This window comes from Lepidochelys kempii, chromosome 7, assembly GCF_965140285.1.
Source record: "Lepidochelys kempii isolate rLepKem1 chromosome 7, rLepKem1.hap1, whole genome shotgun sequence".
Taxonomy (NCBI): domain Eukaryota; kingdom Metazoa; phylum Chordata; order Testudines; family Cheloniidae; genus Lepidochelys; species Lepidochelys kempii.
Window position 1 is genome coordinate 121983743 of NC_136386.1, and position 20748 is coordinate 122004490.

At 53.6% G+C, this 20748-nt stretch overlaps 1 protein-coding gene across 2 annotated transcripts in view; it reads right to left on the reverse strand.

Moving 5' to 3' along the window:
* Positions 1–2080: 2080 nt before the first annotated feature.
* The window catches only part of TRIM8 (tripartite motif containing 8), a 52524-nt gene continuing 33856 nt past the window's right edge, over positions 2081–20748 (reverse strand). For both annotated transcript variants that reach the window (XM_073354502.2, XM_073354500.2), the window contains 5 exons: positions 10733–10828; positions 8754–8987; positions 7306–7337; positions 5566–5681; positions 2081–2979 (listed from right to left, as the gene is read on the reverse strand). In XM_073354502.2, the coding sequence (XP_073210603.1) occupies positions 2372–2979; positions 5566–5681; positions 7306–7337; positions 8754–8987; positions 10733–10828 (1086 nt within the window). In that variant the 3' untranslated portion in view covers positions 2081–2371. The remainder of the gene's footprint in view (positions 2980–5565; positions 5682–7305; positions 7338–8753; positions 8988–10732; positions 10829–20748) is intronic.

Below are 20748 nucleotides of genomic sequence, written 5' to 3' on the forward strand. Positions count from 1 at the left end.
CCACAAATGTTCCTGGACCTCACAGCCTCTTTCCCACGCGCCGGTGTCTGAAGTCAAAACATCAGCCGAGCTCAACGCAAATGTTCCTCCAGGAAGGAGTCTGGTGTCCCGACAGGGCCAGGCCAGGCCAGGCCAGACACCACTAATGCCCATGTAAGTCAGGAGCGAAGTCAACAGCGCTGAACCCGCAGTCACCAGCTCAGAGCCGAGCTGGATTTCACAGGCTGCGCCTCCCAACTTGCTTCTGCAGCAAAAAGGGGGAGTTCGGTGGTTTGTGGAAGTCAACTAGAATTAGAGCTTGTCTGAACGGCTCCCTCTGATCTGCCCCCACAGCTTCCAGGTCAGCTGGTCTCAGTACGAGCTATGCTATAAAAAGCGGAGACATGAAACGCCCACTCATCCATGGGACCTAAATCTCTTGGTCCAGACCAGCTGTGGGCCGATTAGTTGGCCACAACCGGGTGTGCAATCCAGCTCCGGATGTGCCAGGGCGGCTCTGAACTGTATCCATACTGGGTTCACTGCTACTTGATAAAGGCAGGCAGATCCTTACACCGTAGTCAGCAAGATTTCACTCTAGTCCATGGGGACAGCAATCTCTGTCCTGTCCACATCCCCCAATAAACCTTGCTTGGTCACAGCTTTTAGAACGTTGCATCCACACTTACAGCTCTGACACAGAGCTCCGGGGGACTGATTTATATTGACAAAACAATGGGTCTGATTCGGATCTCACGCTCTGTCAGCGAGAATCAGGAGTAATTACACTTTAAGTCACTGGGTAGAACCAGGATGAGGGCCCAGTTCTGCATGCACTTATTACCTGGAGTAGCCCTTATGACCAGGTGTAGCCCCACTGAAGTCAAAGGGCTGCCTTCATTGCTGTGCCAGGTGTAATCACGTACTCCTCCCAAAGTGAATGTGAAACCTACCAGATCAGAACAAGGGAAGGCACCCACCCATTCAGCACCCAGATGAAGTCAAATCAACAGGACTTAAGCACACGTTCAAGTGTTCTGCTGAATTAGGAGCAAAAGGCCGACACAAGGGGGCTGAATCGCCTCTCTCCAGCGCAAATGAGGAGTGACTCCGCTCCAGTCAATGGATTTACACCACAGAAAAACTGGAGTAAGATAGGAGGAGAATCAGGTAAACCATGCAAGGCAACGGAGAAGCAGGCCAACCGCAACGATCCAAGGCACTGAGCGCTGCAGAATCAGGCCCGACACAAGACCAGAATCGGGCCCCTTGATTTTAAAAGGGCTTCTCCAGATTTACCTCCACGTGAGCGGCCCAAAGCCTGCAGCGTTTGACCAACATTTGTGGTGTTCCCCCAACCCAGGCGCTGCTCATCGGATCGTTTCCAACACCTGAATTAGAGAGACAAACCCACCAAACCGGAGAATAGCCGATTTCTAAAATGAGGTCACAGCCTTCTTTTGGAGCAGAAACGGGCCCCTGTTCCCGGGGGGGGGCGCGGGGGAGGCAGAAGGGGCAGCAGAGCGAGGCATTTGCACTAAGTGATCACATTTATTTGAATATTTTTTTTGTGTTCTAAAATTGGTTACAGAATAAATACCTGTGCCTTATAGCAGGAAGTCCACTTTTTTTTTTTTATACAAAGTGCTTGTTACAGGAAGTTGCATCAGCGATACACGGGAAGGGGCGTGTGCAACTTGGCGACGCTTCCCCCCCCCGGAAACTAAAACAGAATTTTTTTTTTTATTTATTCTTTTCTTTTTTTTTTTTTTAAAGTTTCTTTTCCCTTTTTTTGTTTGTCTGTTTGTTTGTGCATTAAATCTCCTGCCATTGTGTATTTACAAATCTCCGAAAGAAGGGGAAAAAAAAAATGCCAGGATGCATGATAAGTGGCCTTTCCACACACACACACACACACACACGCACACAAAAGATAAGCCTTGTTTTAAAAAAAAAACAAACCCAAAAAATCTACAAGTATCGTTTCTTACTGAATCAATGATATAATTTTTTTTTTTTAAAGGGAAGGAAAAAATAAAAATTAACCAAACCAAAAAGAACCCACAGACACTGAAACAGAAAAGGAGCCACCGTCCCTCTAAGTTTTCCAAACCAGAAAGTAGCAAGTACGTGTGAAATTCGAAACCAGATGTCTGATTGAAAAACCTCATTCATTTCTTCCTCATCTTTTTCCAGGAAGGGGAGGAATTTTGAAAAATTAAATTAAAAACCAATATTAAAAAAGAAAAAAGCGAGATGAGAGAAAAGAGCCTCCCACATTCCGAAGAGGTGGGAAGGAAGAAAACTGGGTGCGATTTAAAAAGAAAAGCAAGAAAACTGGATTTTTATCTCCGAATGTGTAATTAACAACACTCTGTGGGGAGTCTGATGGTTAACTGGTGACGTAGTGTTTGGTGGAAGGTTGGCCGTAGACTCTATAGAAATCCTGGCGCCCGTGCTGCTGGGATGCGTCAATCCATTCCCTCACGGCAAGTCCGGGAAGTGACTGAGGTACAGCCGGAGCAGGGGGGAGCGGGTGGGAGTACTCCTGCGAAGAGACTGTCCAGGGGAAGTGACCCGACCTGGGGTACGGCTGGTGCCCGCTGTGATTGGACACCGAGGAACAGTAACAGTTATCCACTGAACAGACCAGGATCTTGCGCCCGCCGTACTGGGATAGCACAGACTGCTGAGAGGACGTGCTATTGGGATAGTGAGACGGGTTGAAGACCGAACCAGAGTGGACTGGCTGCGGGCCACTGGGCAGTCCAACAATGTGCTGCGTGGAGCTACAAGGCACCATGGGTTGTGCGGACTGGCCCTCGCCAGCGGAAGCCCCCTGGCTCATATACTGGCTTGCCACAGTCCCAGACGATGGCTCGAGAAAGCTGCCTTCGGGGAAGGCTGCGGAGTGCTTGCGTTTCTCCGCTCCGGAGTTGCTGACGCTGCACGGGTACATGGGGATGCTCTGTAGGAATGGGACCGGGGTGCTGAATGGACCTGGATGGGGAGAGAGAAAAGACAAACGGCCCGATCAGAAGCCACCGCTGGAATTCAGGAGCCGGAGGGGAAAACGAACAATGGCTCAGAGAAACAACAAGACCATAGGCGCCAACTCCCTGGCTGGAGCTACCCGCCGAGCAGCTCCTCCCCCTCCCCCACAGCACCTCCCGCCCACCGCCAATCAGCTGTTCAGTGGCAGGCGGGAGGCACTGAGGAGGAGGGGGACAAGTGGGGGTGGCAGGAGGTGGGGAGGGGCTGTAGCTGTGGGGAAAGGGGCGGAGTGGGGGCAGGGTCTCGGGGCGGAGCACCCCACTGGGGACAGCTAAAGGTCGGCGTCAGTTCCACCCCGCTCTCCCAGCATTCCCTTCTCCCTGGAGACTCCAGCCCTGCCCGAGGCGTCGCTGCCATGTTCCAGAGAGGGCGGGCCCCTGGAACCGGCCCCCCAAATCACCACACTCCTCCCGAGGGAGGGAGCTGGAACCCGCGCCCTCGGCAACCATCTGAAGAGATGGAATTTGCCCCGTGCACCGAGGCGACTGCCCACATGGAAGGAGGCGGGAAGGAGGGGCTGGAAGCTGGTTTCAGAGCCGCAATCAAAGCTGCAATTACAGGGCCATGGTCCAGTTCCAGCCCTCCCGAAGCCTGTTCCCAGCCCAGAAGCTGCATTGATGTCAGCCAGCGTACAAGGTGAACCCCGGCTGGGTCTCTTGGAAATGCAGGGCTCTGTACACCAGCCAAACATGACCTCACCCTCCTTGCCGAGCAGCTGCTGGCTAGGAACGCTCTGCATTAGTAGTGCAGCCCCAGGCCACGAGTTCAGGAGATCCTGCCTGGGGGCGATACTAGCCATCACGTGCTGTTAATTACCCTGGGAACTAGAGGGAGCCATGGGGTTTGCAGCTCCCATGCTGTGTCCAGCAGCCTCAATACAGAATCCCATCTACATCCATTAGAGAGGACTTCTGCCTCCTCTTTAACTAAAGGGGTGCAATAGCAGAAATCCAGAGTAACACCACTGATTCCAGAGCCATTTACAGAAGAATAGGACTCAGATTTCTGCCTTGTAACAGGGCATCCAGTTCTAGGAGCCCGCGCAGACCTGCAGGCCTCTTGCTAACAGAGAGGCAGAGTTATGTCTGCGGACTCACGCTGGCAGCCAGACCAGGCGGCCCCTATCAGCTCCAACCTAGGGGTATGAAAAGAGACATAGGGAACTCTGGGCAGGGATAAAGGGGTCCTGCAGGGACAAACTTTTCAGGACAGCCAGTTGAGGTTTCTTTTGTTGTTATTTAAGTTAATGCTAAAGGCAAATGGCAGGAAGGTGCCCAGATACCATGGTGATGGGAACCAGGGATAGACAGAGGCAAATTTGGCCCAGATCCTGTATGTGTTCTGTGATTGGAACAGGGTGGGAAAGTCCCCTGCCTGCATAGCCGTTTTCTGTCACTATTTTGGGAGAGCTGGGATAGTAATTAAAAAGACCAGCATCTATTTAAAAGAATTCACTCCAGTCCCCTTTTGTATTGGCTGCCGAGCAGCCTTCAAAAGACACTGCATTTTACTGGCACGAATGTTTGCAGAAAGCAATCCTGAAATGCACAGCAGTTGCACATGGGCACCTGGCACTGAGTTGTGCTGCCTTTTTTGATGTCTAAATCTGCTCGGCCGTCAGGGAGCACCCGGGGAAACTGGTACAGCCAGCAGCTGGGCACACCATTTCATCATCACTGCCCGATCCTCCATTCTCCCACATGCCCTCCCGCCAGACCCTGTTCATTGTCCTCCTTGCTGGGTTAACTCTACGTTAGCCTGGAAGATCCTTGGGCCGGGTGAAGCCCCAGATGCGCCCATGGCACTGTATATACACAACAAACAACGCCATCACCAATGGAAATGGCATGTAGGGAGGCACAATGCAGTTATCCAAGCGGGCCAGAGCACCGGCACCATCACCTGTCCTGGGAAAAGGGCCCAGGGATCCCTAAAACCAGAACTCGCTCATCCCGGTGATCCAGATCATAGTCACAGGACAACCTGTGCTGGGAGCTAGTTCCGCTCGTCGCCTGGTGGCTGCAGCAGACCCAGGGAAGGGCAGCAGAGCGGCAGAGGATGTTTCCTGATGGGTCTGCCGTCCTTGCAGACACACACAAAATACAGAGGGCTGTTTCCTGCATGTAAACCCCCTTCCCGCACAAAGGGCCGGACCCTGACCATGCTCACGCAGGCATCAATCCTGAGCCCCTGGAGTTCCTGTGGCTTTCCTGCAGCAACACAGAGGTCAGAGGTCACAAAGGGGCTCTGGGCTGATTTAAACCTTCATGCAATTAACGCACAAGCATGGGCGCATTCAATCCCTGGCACATTTTTAGCCTGGGGAGCTGCCCTGTTTCCTTCGGTAACCCTGGAGATGCCAAGCGATGGTTTGCCAGCACCACGCTCCAAAGAGCGGATCGACTCCAGCCCTGGGCTAACCCTGCTGACCTCAGAGCAATGACACGGGGGGGAGGGAGGGAGATCCGGCTGCCTCTTTCCCCGGATCTCGGTGCCACACGACAAGGCCCATGGATCAGAGGGATGTCTCACCTTCCAGCAGCTTCCTCAGCTGCTTCTCCTTCTTGGCGATCTCGTTCAGGAAGAGCTTGGAGTTGAGGTGGCCGATCTTGGGAGGTGGCAGGCTGCCGCCCGTGCAGTTCTGAGTCCTTTACCAACCCGCAAGGAGAGCGAAAGGACTCATTAAAAGCGTCAAGCTTCCCCTCCTCACCCCCCACGCTCTGCCCGGCTCTCATCTCTCCCCAGGCCTTTCCCAGTGGCTGACAGCTGCCAAACATCTGCCGGGCAGCCTCATCTGTAATTAGCTCCGCTTCAGCCAGGGACAGAAAGGCCTTTACATCAGCCAGTCCCTCTCCTGGGGCTTTGGCCAGCCTAGTTTTAAAAGGCCCCCGTGGTGCGACTCCCGCATCCCCCGCAAGCGCTATTTCCATTAGGAGACGCCCCCGTAGCCTGACACGACACAGGCAGGAAGCCGCTCCTGATATCCAGCCTGCGTTTCCTTTCCGTTCAGCCCGTTATCCCCAGTTACATCCCAGGGTACCAACCGACATGGCGCCCCTCCCTTCTGGGGGTCTTATGCCCTGTGATCACGGCCTCCCTACTCCCAGCTCTTTTAATCTCTCCTCCCAAATCAGTCTGTGGCTCTCCTCGGAGCTCCCATTCGGCAGGAGGCAAATGCATCCGTTCGGGTCCTAGGAAGGGCATGTTCTTCCTCGGGGTGCCCTGCGTGCGTCTCTGCGGCCAGCAAGCAGGCGAGGACCATGCTGGAGAGACCAAGAGGCACACACTGCAGGGGTGGAGACCGCAAGTCCTAGCAGTGCTGGTAGCTAGGCCCAGGGATGGATCCACTGACCTAACAGTGGTGGCACTCAGTCCCTTCTCATGAAGGCTCGCTTTTCTGGGAGAGCGTGTGACTTTTCTCCCCACCTTCCTCCCGCCCCAGATAACGGCTCCGGATCATACATCCACCACCACCACGCTTTCTCCTTCTAGTAGCTCTAGAAGATCTCAGAGCGCTCTACACATGACAATGACTCAAACCTCCCAAACCCCTGTGGGGTAAATTCTTAGCTCCATTTTGCAGATGGGGGAAACTGAGGCACAAGGCCGGAAAGTGACTTGCCCAACGTCACTCAGTGAGTGTGTGGCAGAGATGGGGCTAGAACCAAGGTCAGGCGACGCCTAGCCCTGTGTCTAAGCCACACTCTGTAGCCCTGCAACACAGCCGACAGAGCCTCCAATCCCACCCTTGCTTGAGAACATGAGTTGCCAGGAATCATAGAATATCAGGGTTGGAAGGGACCTCAGGAGGTCATCTAGTCCAACCCCCTGCTCAAAAGCAGGACCCATACCCAATTAAATCATCCCAGCCAGGGCTTTGTCAAGCCTGACCTTAAAAACTTCTAAGGAAGGAGATTCCACCACCTCCCTAGGCAACGCATTCCAGTGTTTCACCACCCTCCTAGTGAAAAAGTTTTTCCTAATATCCAACCTAAACCTCCCCCACTGCAACTTGAGACCATTACTCCTCGTTCTGTCATCTGCTACCATTGAGAACAGTCTAGAGCCATCCTCTTTGGAACCCCCTTTCAGGTAGTTGAAAGCAGCTATCAAATCCCCCCTCATTCTTCTCTTCTGCAGACTAAACAATCCCAGTTCCCTCAGCCTCTCCTCATAACTCATGTGTTCCAGACCCCTAATCATTTTTGTTGCCCTTCGCTGGACTCTCTCCAATTTATCCACATCCTTCATCTGGGGAGACTGGCTTCTTACCTGTCCATTAAGATTTTCACGGACTTGGTATTCTACAAGGGAAAGGAGAAACCCTGGTCAGTGACTGCTGTGTATCGTCTCAGCTGTGTCCCGATGCACCTCTCCCAGGACCTGCAGCCCCCCCCCCCCCCCCACACTCCAGGCCTGGCTCTCTCCTGAGCAGAGATGATGCCAAATTGCCGCAGGGGGCGTGAGATGCGGTAAGTCACCCGCCAGGAGCTGGGACAGGACACAGTCACCTGGCAGTGGTGTTACACTTCAGGAGGAGGATCACCAGGGATGAACGACTAACGCAGCACTGCCCCGTTGTGCCCACCCCCAGCTAGCTTCACCGCCACTCCCCAAAACAGCAGCCTTCGGATTCACCTCTGGGAAGGGATCTGGGGCCCTGGCCCTTCCCACTGGCTCCAGCGCTCCCCTCTATCAGGGTGTAAATTCCTGCTCATCCGCTGGATTTGGTCAGAGATTTTCCCGGCTTCCTTTAAAGCCTCCTTACGAGGGAAGCCAGCACAGGCTGCAGACTCATGAGGAGCTCAGGCGTTGATCATCCGCCTTAAAGGAGGAGCAGAGCTGTCTGGGGCCTGTGAGCAGGAGATTACTACCAGAGGAGGGTGAGGAGAGGGGAGATACTGGCCCAGCTGCTCCCCCACCCCAGCTTCAAGGCCAGGAAGGGCCCCTTAATCAGTCGGAATCCATCCGGGGAGTGAGGTGAGGCAGAGGGGTCGAGCCAGTTCGTGCACCAGCTCAATCAGGGTTTAAGTGGAAGGCCCTAAAACCCACCCAGGCTCAGGAGGGAGGGAGATCCTGAGGGTCCCCCTTTTTTGTTTAGCGATGATCCACAGGGCCTACCCCCACCCCTAGCTCTGCTGTGCGACTTGGGTTTTGTTCCTGGCCCATCTTTTGTCCTCTCCCTCCCCGGGCTGACTGATTATCCCCACGGGCCATGACAGGGGCAGGGCCAACCACTGCCAGCCTACCCCAGGAGAAACCAGCTAATCCACAGCAAGGACCGAGGAGCGTCCTGGCTTACAGCCAAACAGGCATGTGGGCTGGAAAAGCTACTCCGGCCATCAGGAGACCGGGGCCAAATTTAGACTCTTAGGAGGAGCAGATCCTGCCTTGTCCCTGCTCAGGAGCCCCCTCCCCTAAGGTGCTCCACGACTCTTCCAGGCTGGGAGATGGGGGTATTGATGGCGTGGGGAGAGCTGACCCAGGGAAGGGGTGTGGGAATCACGAGGTTACTCTGCTCCCAGCCCATCACTAAACCTGAGTCTCTTTGTTCTGGGGTCACGATGGGGGTGTATGGTCAGGCCAGGGACCCTGACAAAGCAGTTGCTGTCCCAAGATGTCCCCCATCCCTCCCCTACTGTTAGAATCCGGCCACCAGCCCCGTTATCCCAGGGGCTCCCCCTCTGCCTTCCCATGGCCAGCTGGGCCCCTTCTGGCACCTTCATGAAGTTGATGTCCTCGGTCTTGTCGAACATGACCTGGACGGAGCTGAGCAGCTTCTTGGCCTCCTGCATGCGCTCGTTGAGGTGCAGCACCTGGGCCGCGTTCTCATTGCAGAACTTGGCCTGGGCCTTTTCCAGGATCTCCATGGTCTTGCGCAGGTCCTCGTCCAGGAGCTGGTGCATCTTCTCGTACTGCAGGCGTACCTCGTCCTTCAGCTGGCTCACCTTCTCCTGGGAGGGCGGGGGGGAGCCGGCGGGGAGGAGAGCGCCCAAGGTCAGACCCCGCCACGCCCGCTCGCTGCAGAGCCCCGCCCGCCGCCCTCGCGGAGGGAGAAACGGGGACAGGGCCTGCTAGCGCTTTGCCGACGTCCCCGGCCTGCCCCGCCCCTCCCCTCCCCCGGCCTGCCTCCTGGCGGGCCAGCCCTTCGGCTTTGCCTCAGCCCATGGACCAAGATATTTAGGGCTGTGGAGGTATTTACAGGAGGGAACAGCTTGGCCCTGTGGGTCAGGACGCCTGGGTTCCATTTCTGGCTCGGGGGGTTGGCAGGGTGAGCTGAGTGATCACAATGGATTAATTAATTAGTGTCACCCACCCAGGTCTAGCTTCTAACAACCCAGAGAACAGCCTTCCCCTCCATCCAGAAGCCAACGCAACCTGCAGCCGCAGGCCTCCGTGCAAGGCCTCTGCCATGCCTGGGAAGGCCCGTGATGGGTGGCGGAGCAGTTCCAGGGCCACCTGCCAGCTGGACCGTCGCTGGCAGTGCAGCCGAGTAGCCTGGGAATTGCAGAGGTCCCAGGGCGGCTGTGGAGGCTCAAGGCCTCTGCTGGGATAGCGAATTCCCTCCAGATCCAAGCAGATCACCTGGGATCTATGGGGGCTCAACTCCGCCCCAGAGCAACCAACTCCACCAGCGAGGGGAGCTTTCTCCAGGGCCCGTTCAGCCCTTAGTTCCTCAGCCGAGCCTGCCCACGTAGGGGCCAGATCCCGCCGCGCTCACTGGCTTGAGACCCCCCTGTCAGTTTCACCGGAGCCGGTGAGCTAGAGCTGAAAGGCTCTACGCGCCCCCTGCTCTGCCTGGGTCCCCTCGGGGGTGACCTGCCTTGTGGTGGGGCCATAAAGAGGAGGGGGATGGACCCAGCAGATTTTCCCCTACGTAAAATATTAACCTCGATCTCCGAAGTCTCCCCTTTCCTGTGGATTTCAGCACTCCCCTCTGACGTCCCTATATAAGGGTCTCGCACCTCTGGGTCCCATGCCCTGCTCCAAGGAGATGCTGGCATCCCACTTGGCTTGGAGTGCATTAAGACGGTTCCCTCCCCCACCCACCCAACACCCGCCCACACTCCTTCCTCTTCCATGGCCCTGGGGGAGAGCAGTGAAACCCCCTGTATCCTGAGGGAGCTGGGGGCAGGCAGAGGGGCTGCATAGACCAGCAATGAAAAGCTCTTGTACCAAGAGACTTTCCCCCACTTCCCCAACCAGGGCTGCTTAGCTAGCACCTGGGTAATGAGGCAGAGAGAGACAAACCCAGCCCCCCGCGCCTGAGCAGGGCGCCCCTCCTCCCCTGAGAGGGTAGCCCCACATCAGCCCCTTTTCCCCACATCTTCGCTTTGCCCCGGCTTCACTTGGGGGTCCATTCTGGGCACTGACTCCCCTTCCCTCCCTATGAATCCTAATGAACCCGGATGGCCAGCAGCTCCGGGAGACCTCCCACCAGCATCGGGCCGCTTCTGGATCCTCACAGCAATGGCAGCTCTGGGCTGACTGCCCTGGCCCCGAGCAGAGAGTTAACTCCACGCCGGCTGGACCTCTGTCCTCCCTAAGCCCGGCACCGCGGAGCCGCAGCCTCCTCGAGGACGGCGGGCGATGCCTGGGCAGCCCCTGGTGCGGGAGGACTGGCTCGTGCCCTGCTGCCGCAAGAGACCCTGCCTTGGTCGAAGGGTGCGGCCACGAGGGAGGGAAAAGCACCAGCTACCTCGACCAGCCGCTTGTCCGACTCCAGCTTGTAGAGCTGCTCCTCGATGTCCTGCTCCCTCTCCTCCAGGCGGTCCTGCTGCTTCATCAGCATCTTCTGCAACAGAACAGACGGCAAGCGGCCGTCAGTCACCGGGGCAAGCCGCAGGGGCACGTGAGGGAAGACAGACGCAAACGGGATCAGCGGTACAGAACATCAACGGGGCAGCGGAGGTAGCGTGCTGGCTACCGGGTCAACCGTTCAGGGGTATGAAATTCTGATCTACAAGGTCCCATCCTAAGCAACCCTCCCCAGCTAGCAGGCAGCGTCCGTCCCTGTAGTGCCAGTCTCTGCCTAGCTGGCTTTTTGGGGGTAGCAACGACCATGGGAGGGTCTTGCAGAGCGAGAGAGACATCCCCGCCTCCTCCCTCATGGGAGACTTTATATTGGTTCTTTCTTGGTGGCTTTCGTGAGCCGATAAGAAAACTCCTCTAGACTGAAAGCCTGTTTGTGCCTGGAAACCACCTTGGAACAGCCGTCCAGAGGGTCGGGTTTGAAAGGTCAGCGTTCCCTCTCCACCCAGAGGGCCTGGCCACTGTGGGGTCTGACCTGTTTCTGTTTCAGACCCTGCGTTTTGGCTCCCTGCTACAAGCGACATTGCACAGCCCTGTCACAGGGATAATGACCATCACAATTACCCAACAAGCCGATACTGACTGAGTTTGGCGGGACAGACGCTCTGGCACCCCCCAGGAGCAGATCTGGGGCTCTGGCTGGCCTGGAGAAAACAGCACCCCTCTATAAACTGAGGGAGGCGCTGCTGACTGCACTCACAGCTGCCTCCACTGAATATGCAAAGATATTTATCCACTGTCCCTTCCAGGCCTTTGGAGAAACAGAGCTGTGCTGTATTCCCAGGGTTTCCCATACAAGACCCCTTTCCCACAGCCACTTCTTATAGGACCACCAGGTCTGGCTGCGAAGAAGAGTTGACACAATCGGAAGCGGCTACCAAGAGTAACAGCCTATACAAGATAAATGAAGAAAAAAGTGCATCTCGTCTGCTCCTCATTCGTTCTCCTCCTTCTGTCCCTTGTAGCCCCACTTCCCCATTATCCAGGGATAGGGTTTTTGTCTAAGCAACCAAGTAAAGAATCCAGGGAATAGTAATACTGGCGATAAATTTTACAGGCTGGCTGAGCATGTTGTAGCCCTCTCTCGTGGCTGCTAAGGATAAGAGCCTACTACCATCAGCAGCTGACTGAGTTACTCCTTTAGCTCTAGAGGTAGAAGCCGATGCATAGGTACAGAGTTTGTAAGTTCAATCCCCACTCATGACTCCCGGTACAGCGTGTTACATATATGCTGATCTTACTACTACTCAGTTACACTTCTAGAGACCTTTCCCTACATGGGAGGATCCCAAAGTGCCATGTAAAAGAAGGGTTACTCTCATTTGATACACAAGGAACCGAGGCAAAGAGAGATGTCCAAGGTAACAAAGCAAGTCAGTGGAAGAGTTGGGAACAAGTGCCAGATCTCTTGATCTCCAGTCCAAATCCCTATATCCCCCGATTATTTTAGAGGTGATGATAGAAGGAAATATTTATAGTATAGCCTCGCTGATCAGAGTGAAATGTGCAGTGTGTTGGAACAAGGCAGTATCCCTTTTAATAGTTTGTGAGCCCTCTAGAGGCGCTCACTGTGTTCTATGCTGTAGACACTGCCAGAAACCAGTCAGAACAGCCGGGTGTCTGCCCCTTGGCCTCGCATGTTCATGTATATTTACTAAACATGGTTATTTGGGACCTAACTGTGCCCCTGTGGTTCCTTCACATTGTTTCTGTGCTGTAAAGAGTGAAAGACACAACAAGATGGGTGATAGGAAGGTAGAGCAGATAAACAGCGTTTCAGATGAGGGACCTTCATCCCAAAAGATGGGAGAAGGTGGCCTCATTTCTGATACACGTGTTTTTTTCTGGATAATAAAGATTCAGCTAAACCAAGCTTGCGAAATCCTACGGAGGTTTTTTTGGCTGGGGGAGTGAAATATCACGATACGTTTTCCAGGCTGATCGCTGTCAAGGTGGAATCCGTGGCTGGGCTGGTACATTTTCGTGTTGGGTTTCAGCTACTCCGGCGAGAGAGGAAGCTCCGGCAGGTTCCTCCCCGACGGCAGTGCCCTTGGAGAGAAGGCCCATCCTCGAGAATTTAGGGATGAGAGAGGAAAGAACATTTTAAAAGCTGCCCCGCAAGCAGCTTCTATTTTCTAACGGGGGAATCTTGTTCTGGGAAGAGGACCATGTATTTTCCAGCCTCAGCCAGATGGAAGAGACACACACGCACACGCCCTAAAAGACAGAATAAATCAGAAATCCAAAAATGGCTACAACCATATGAGTCATCTGCTAAACAGCTTGGCTCGGAGGCCCGGCATTCCGGCCAGAAGGCGAGCAATGAGCCACTGGTACAGGATCAGCGCCGGGCAACTCCAGGCGCTACGTCAGGGGCGCCCAGCCCGTAACACACACGCAGAAGAATTCTCAGACATTTGCCCTTAATTCTTCCTGCGTTAATCCCTTCAGGAAAAGCCACTGCACTCCTAACCTGACCGAGGAAGAAGGGAGGGGCAGCTGGGAAACTGACCGGTTGGAAGAGAAAACACGGTACAGCAACGGGGACACGGAGGGAAATGGCAGCTAAGACCAATTTTGAGGGGATTATTGCTAATATAAACCAGCACTCGGGGATTTATAATCAAGTAATTAATTCCTGGTCTAAGCAGGGGGAGGGAGGGCGGGAGAGAGGCGGAGGACGGAGCTGCCACGATTAGTTGCATTGCAGGGAGAGGCTGAAGCCTTCAACTTATTTTGTAAGCAAGAATTTGGAGCCTCCTCGATTCGGTGTTTTTCTGAAGGTCTGGGGCACCTGCAGCCTCGTTAACACTTGGATAAGTCAAGCACTAGTAGAGGAGTGGGCTCCTTCTTGGGTTTCTTCGCCTCCAGCCTCGGTCCCTTAATGAGACACTGACGGGTCAAATTGGCCCTGAATCTAGGCTCTGGATCAAACCAGTAGCCCCCAGCAGGTCCGTATGCAGCCCCCACTCTGCTCTCCTGGGTGGGGTGGGGCGGGGCGGGGCATGAGGACCTGAGGGGGAAGCTGACTTGCAGCACTAGTGAGCCTGACTAGATGTGCAATGAACAGGAAGGGGGGGTGTGTGTGTGTGTCAGGAACAGCAGAAGCACCCTAAAAAGTGTGTGTGTGTGTGTGGGGGGTGCCACAGGTGCCCCTGCCCCCACTTCCCCACGCCTTCTCCCTGAGCCCCCGCTCCCCATTCCCCTCAAGGCCCCACCCCGCCCCTTCTTTCCCAGCCACCCCTTCCCACAAGACCCCCTCGCTTGTTCCTCCCCACCCCCTCCCCCAGCGCTTGCTCTTATAGCTATGCCCTTCCAATTTTAAAAAGTGGGGAGGCCATGGCTCCCTGGTCCCCCCCGTTCTGGTGCCCCTGGTGTGTATGTCTTTAGGTGGTTGTAAGAAACTGGTGTTGCGGGTTGTGGGTGTGTACATACACACACACACACTTACAGCATTATTAATATTTATATTGCAGTAGCATTGACTAGCCACCAGGGAGATCAGGGCCCTGCTGCGTTAGGCGCTGTACAAATGCAGAGAGCCCCCCGGCCCCGAAGAACTCACCATCTCAACAGACAAGGCCAAGTGGGAAGGGAAGCAGAGGTACAGGGAGGGGACGTGACCTGCCTCCGGTCACACGTGTCAGTGGTGGAGCTGGGTCCCACCCAGTAGAGGGAAGTGATGAGGGGGGCAGTGAAGCCCGGCGGATGGGTTATCGGCATATCTCACACACAGCGGACGACGGGCATTGACCAGCTGATTTCCCCAGTCCCATGCCAAGCAATGTTTGCCGCAGACATAAGCCAACTACCTTTATCAAATGCAAGATCTGTCCAAAGGACCCTGCTGATTTTCGTGGGTCACTTCTTCCCGGATGACTGGCTCCTGGTTCTCCTCAATCAACATGCAGGGAACCAGCCCGAGAGCGGGCCCTCCCCTCTGCATCTGCTCACGAGGTTACCTCACTGCTTGACAACGATTTCTTTGCCTTTGGGATACCCTTGGGAAGTCAGATCTAACCACGAATCACCACTGTCCAGGCCAGGAGTTGACAAACTTTGCCATGTCCCCAGCTTCCCCTCAGGGGAAAAATCCCTTCTCAGGGGCCTCCCAGAAAGCCAAGCGCTTCATGAACCCTCTACAAAAAGCCATTACAGCCTCTGCAGCAGAAAGGCAGCCATGGAAACAGAGGCGACGCAAGCTCCTCTGGGACGCTAAGAAACCCCCAGGACAGCCTCCGGCGCAGCTCCGGCTTGCACGCCCATCCCGATCCCCAGCCTCAAGCTGCACACCGCGAAACCCGGGCCATTCCCAGGGCCGGACAACAGCGCAGCAGCCTGATCAGAGCCTTTCGCGAGGCCACCACGACAGCCTGCCGGAGCAAGGAAGGAAGTGGATGGCCCCATTCAATTCTCCTACAGTGGCCCAAGTAACGGGCATTCTGTAACAAGACATGCTGCACAGAACGCAGACGTGACTCCCGGCCTCCAGCCACAGAGCAGGAGGAGGATGTTGTTGAGGGGGACATCTCTCCACAACCAGAGCCCCGAACACGGACGACTCCTGAGAGTCCAGAACCCTGTCGAGCTCTGTGGTGACTGGTCAACGCGCCGTGGTCATCGACTGTGAGAGGATAATAGGATTTTTTTTTTTTTTTTTTTTAAATATGAATGTAGTGGGTGAAATCCTGGTTCCATGGAACTCAATGGGAGCTTTGCCACTGATATCAATACATCGACGTTCCTAGCAAGGAGTAGTTAAACCAGAGTTCAGTCATCTGACCGCTGGGGAGTTTAAATGTAGGAGGCGTGCAGCGCCGTCAGCAATCCATTCCAGGAAGGTCCACCCAGACCTCGTGCAGTACAGGTTGGGTTTTTCATGCTGCAGGCTACTGACCCATGAAGCTACCGGGGCTGTCCCCGCTCAGCTGCCTCGATGCAGAATCCCCTTCGCATTCCCCACTCCTGAGCCCTGGCTCTTCTCCCACACTCCAGCTCCACCAGAAGCCCCCCACACACATCCTGCAGCAGGCCCCCCGGAGCCCGCGGGAAAAGTTCCCACTGACCTCAATGGGACTCTACATCCCAACGTGAGAATGGGGCCCGAAGCAGGTCTACCGGCTCACAGCTGTTAGCGCTGCACAGCAATGCAAAAGATCTGGGTTCGATCCTCGGCCCAAGCCTCTGGAAAGGCAAGATCAACACCCTAAGCACTTAGGGCCTGTCCTGTCCATGTGGCAGCTCTTTTAACTATTTAACCCCTATCTATCTGTACATCCTTTCAACCCTTCCGCGCAATGCTGCCAACTCTTGTGATTCCATTACAAGCCCCACAATACGTGGTGTTTCATCTCAAGCCCCAGCTCTTGGAATCCTGTGATTACATGAGAATCACTGCTTGCTTGCTGGAAGTTCCCAGGCCTCACTGGTGCAGAGAAAAGTTGGAAAATGTGCCATGAATACAATCTAAAGACTCAGAAGACCAATAAAAGAACCTAACATTTATGACGGTTTGATACAGCTCACGATACAGTTGCACCCACAGCAACAAGTTCCAATAATAAAAAATATAGGCAGAAACCACCCCTTGCTGTATTGATGAGAGCAATTTCCTCTCTCTGTAATATGGACTGAGCTCTTCAGGTATTTTGAAAAGGAAAATATATCCCTTCCCTCTCCCCCTGACTTCCTGCCAAACAGGTATTTCTGAATTTGGGAACTACCCCCTCCTCCCAGCTCAGCAGGGATCACCACTTAATGGGTGATCTCCCCCCCACAAGATTTGCAGCAAAGTCTCAGTTCATGCAGGACTTTCCTGTTGGGATAACCTGAGCCCCTTTGCATCTGTTTGATGTCTGGCTATCTGTTTGCATTTCCCAGCGTCTAAGAAACCTTACGCCCTTTCTCTGAGAAATGGGACAGTGCAGCCATTTGCTGGGATGGCAGCTGATCAATTTATTCCATTTAAAAAACAAAAACAAAAAGAACACCCCTCATCCATAAAAAGCAATAAACTCCTCACAGTTTACACTGCTCCACAACGTGAATTTTGAGGAACAAAATGTACAAAAGATAAAATGAAGATTAATAATTTCCTTTTTATTTCAGCGTAAAGAGGTGGGTATTTTGTTTTGTTGTGTTTTAAATTTAAGCCTTCCCCTGTGGTGTTGTGAACTTAAGTACAGGGACATGAACCTAGTGGCCTATGAAAACCAAAAGTGAAACTGACCAGAAACACTGAGAGAAACTGACTGGTCCAGTTTCACTGCTCCAGCCAAGTGAAACGCAAAAAGAGAATCAACCACATCAGTGGTGAAAAGTAGATCTGTTTGTTTAGGCTCTTTGAGGCTTAGTAATTCACGGTGCTGTCAGTAATACAGGGAAGGATTCTTATTTTATATGCAAATTTTGACAGTGTCTTATTAATAAATAACATTACTAGCCACAGAAATCCCCACACGTAAGGAGATGCTGCCCCAACACTTAACGCAGTCTCTTTTATAGTCCAATGTGGCAAGGGTTGAGTCCTGCACGGTGCTGGAGGAGCTGGGTGCTGAGCACATAGGAAGAAGGGTGCTCACCACCTTGCAGGGCTGGCCCCCACTGTGTTGAATCTATTGTTCGCTCCATGCATAGTTACCACAGCAGTAACTGGTTCCTTAGCAGCCGGCAATACATTGGCTCACAGGCGGAAAGCGGAAGCAGTTCCAGCATCAGAGCACAATGGATTTCTGAATGGAGGGAAATACTGTTTTACGTCCTCAGAGTAGCCTGCCAGTGGGGATCCCAAATTAATCGGAGCCTGGGCTGAGTGGACGTACTACAACTCCCAGCAGCGCAGCACTCCCCACCTGCCTGTTCTGTTAGCGTAACAGATCATTCCCCCGCCCCCAAAGTAGCTATATAGCTAGCTTTGATCCCACCGTGACAAGGGAAGGATGGGATCATACTCTGCAAGTATAGGAAGGCCACAAACACCAAGCTGTTATTAAAGGTAACCGGAGGAAAGAAAATCCAGGTTAATTATCAGAGGATCTATGTTGGTCCGGGCTGGGTGAACACCTGGGAATGTTTACTCGGGTTAGTGGTGTTGAGGTCCCCTGCGATCATAAACAGGAGTGAAATTTTGTTCGCGGGAAGAGAGAGAATCGCAAATGCACATTCAAACCGATAATCGACCTGGCAGCACAAGGATCCTAAGCGCTAAGTCACCACCAGCAGCTCCCAGGTGGAGCTCCACTGACAGAAACCGATCGCCGGGTCGTTCAGACCAACGGATACACTGGTAAGAATCGAGGCCTGGGAGCGGGGAATTGGTGAGCAGGAAAGAGAGGCTGCACTCGCTGAGAAAACGGCTAACTCTAATTGCAGGGTGCAAGCGTGGAGGAGGCTCGGCATTTCCTGAAAACCAGGCCCCTTTCAGGGCACGTCTACACTGTGACAAAAAACACCCCACAGTAGTGATGCTCAGCACCTGGGCCAACGGACGGGGGCTCACATCACGGGGCTAAACGTAGCCCTGTTGAGATTCCTGCTCAGGCTGGGGCCCGGGCCTTGAGACGCACCCACCCCTTGCCAGGTTTCAGAGCCCGGGCTCCAGCCTGAGCCCAGGCTCCAGCCTGAGCCCAGGCTCCAGCCTGAGCCCAGGCTCCAGCCTGAGCCCAAACGTCTACACGGCTACTTTAGTTCCATGGCATGAGCCTCCCAAGCCCCAGTCAGTGACCAGGCTGAGACTCGCTTTCACGGGCTTTTTGCAGCATAGATGTACCCTGTGATGTCTCAAATTGGGCCCCCCAAAAACAGAGGGACCTTAAAGCACTAATCTGTTTTGAAAATTTCGGCTAGGCTGTCTCTTTCTCTCATCTCTACACGTCTAGAGCACAGTGGGCGCACAGGAGCTGGAATCGCAAATCTCACTGAACAGCAATAGGATTTGCCTATAAAAATTCCAGCTGTCATTACGCACACCCCCACCCCCACCCCCATAGATACACTATTCTATTACATTGTATTGTAATCGTATTACATTGCTTGTATTAGCATCTAATCATGGATCAGGGCCCCATGGTGCTGGGCACAATACATGCACAGAGACCTGGGGGGAGGTGATTTTGGTACTAGGGACTAAAACTTCATAGAAATTATATATATATTTTAAGCTTCCAGAGAGAAGGAAACAAAACAAACAAACAAACAAACAAGGTGTACTAGGTAAAGAGAGCAAGGCAGGGCTGTTATCTGCATTTGATAGATGGAAACTGAGGGCCAGAGACACTCAAATGACTCATCCCATAGTAAATGAACCAGGGTCTTCCATGTTCTAGGTGAATACCCTAACCACTAGACTATCCTCTCTGCAGCAAGCAGCTCGTACACAGTGTTTCTGCCAAATCCATTCAATAGCAATCCTGCGACTGTCCTACTTTCAAGTGTTGAACAGTGCTGAACCCTGGTCAGATAACGATCGATACCCCCAGTAGCACCCCCCAGCCCTGCCTGGAAGCTGCCATCGCTAACCCAAGGTGACAGCCCAGCCTGGGAGAGTTCGATGTCTGAGCTGTACCCCGGCAGAAGCTGAAAACTACGTGCTCAAATCCCACTCTCACGGAAGTCAATGGCCAAGCTCCTATGGAGTTCTACTGGAGTGGGTCACACCCCAGGCCGTCCTTGGAAAGCTGCTTTTTCCTGCTCTCCAGATCACAGAAGTGAGAATTCCCGAGCACGCCCTTCCCCTTTAAAACAAAGGGGATCAGCCTCCTATCAGGGGGCCCTTTCGTGCTTTTGCAGCTACCCAGACTAAATTAAACTTGCAAGTTAATCTGCCACACGATCCACCCCAGTGAAGCACCCTCCCCCAACAGGTCATCTGGTGGCAAGAACCAAAAAGCTTTGTCTAGCTGAGGTTCTTCCATAGCACCTCTTGCTGGGATCTCTGCATCGCATCAGACACGAACCGGTGACCATCAGTGAGAAGGGGGTCCTGTCCATTTCCAAGGAAGGCTTGGTTAAGTCCTTACTAACAAACCCCAACGATCACTAAAGCAGCATTTTAAACTTCTACATTTCGCTTCACACTGGTTCTGCCCTTCGTTGACATTTTTGCTCCTTCATTGAGCTTGGGGCAGTACACAATCAGAGGAGCCCCCGTTTCTTTTTGGCTCGAGTGAGTTTTGCTCGCTAGTGCTCATGCTGTGGCAGAAGTCTGGGCTGCAAGTGCCACAAGGTAATTTGAAATCCCCCCCCCCCCCCACACACACACGTGAAAGCTTTGGCTAGCACAGTTCGCGTGCTGTGATCACTGCTTGCCACACTGATCAGAACTATTTTGCTGTCCTCTTGTGCCTCACCCTGTCTGTTGGTTATTTGTCTCTCCTCTTGTAACTTACGAGGACCATTCTTTTGTTAGATGTGTACAGTGCCTAGCACCCTGGAGGCCTCAATCGCAGACTGGGGTCTCTAGAGGCGACCATAAGGCAAACAATAAATGACACACTTTCACTGAACCACGAATAAAATTTATATTCTGATCAGAGTTTATTACAGTATTTGTTTTAAATACCCGAAACCGTTAAAATAAATAAATAAATTAAACTCTATGCCACCTGACACTGTCCCTTTAAACACCACGGGCTAGCTAGTCCAGTTGTCTCACTCTACAGAGGGCAAGTGTTGTAGGGCTTTGATCTCGCTCTCTTCTTGCTCTGGCTCTCCTCTTGCAGCCAAATTACAGTGCTGAGCGCCCAAGTGAATAAGGTCATTGTTTGCAACAACCGGAAAGACAGAGCTGAGGGAACACCACAGGGCCAGAGGGAGGTGGGGGCGGGGGGCAGAAGGAGGAAGATGCAGCAAGAGCAAAGAGGTCACAATCAGAGCAACGGCTCCAGATACCTTAAATCGGCCAGA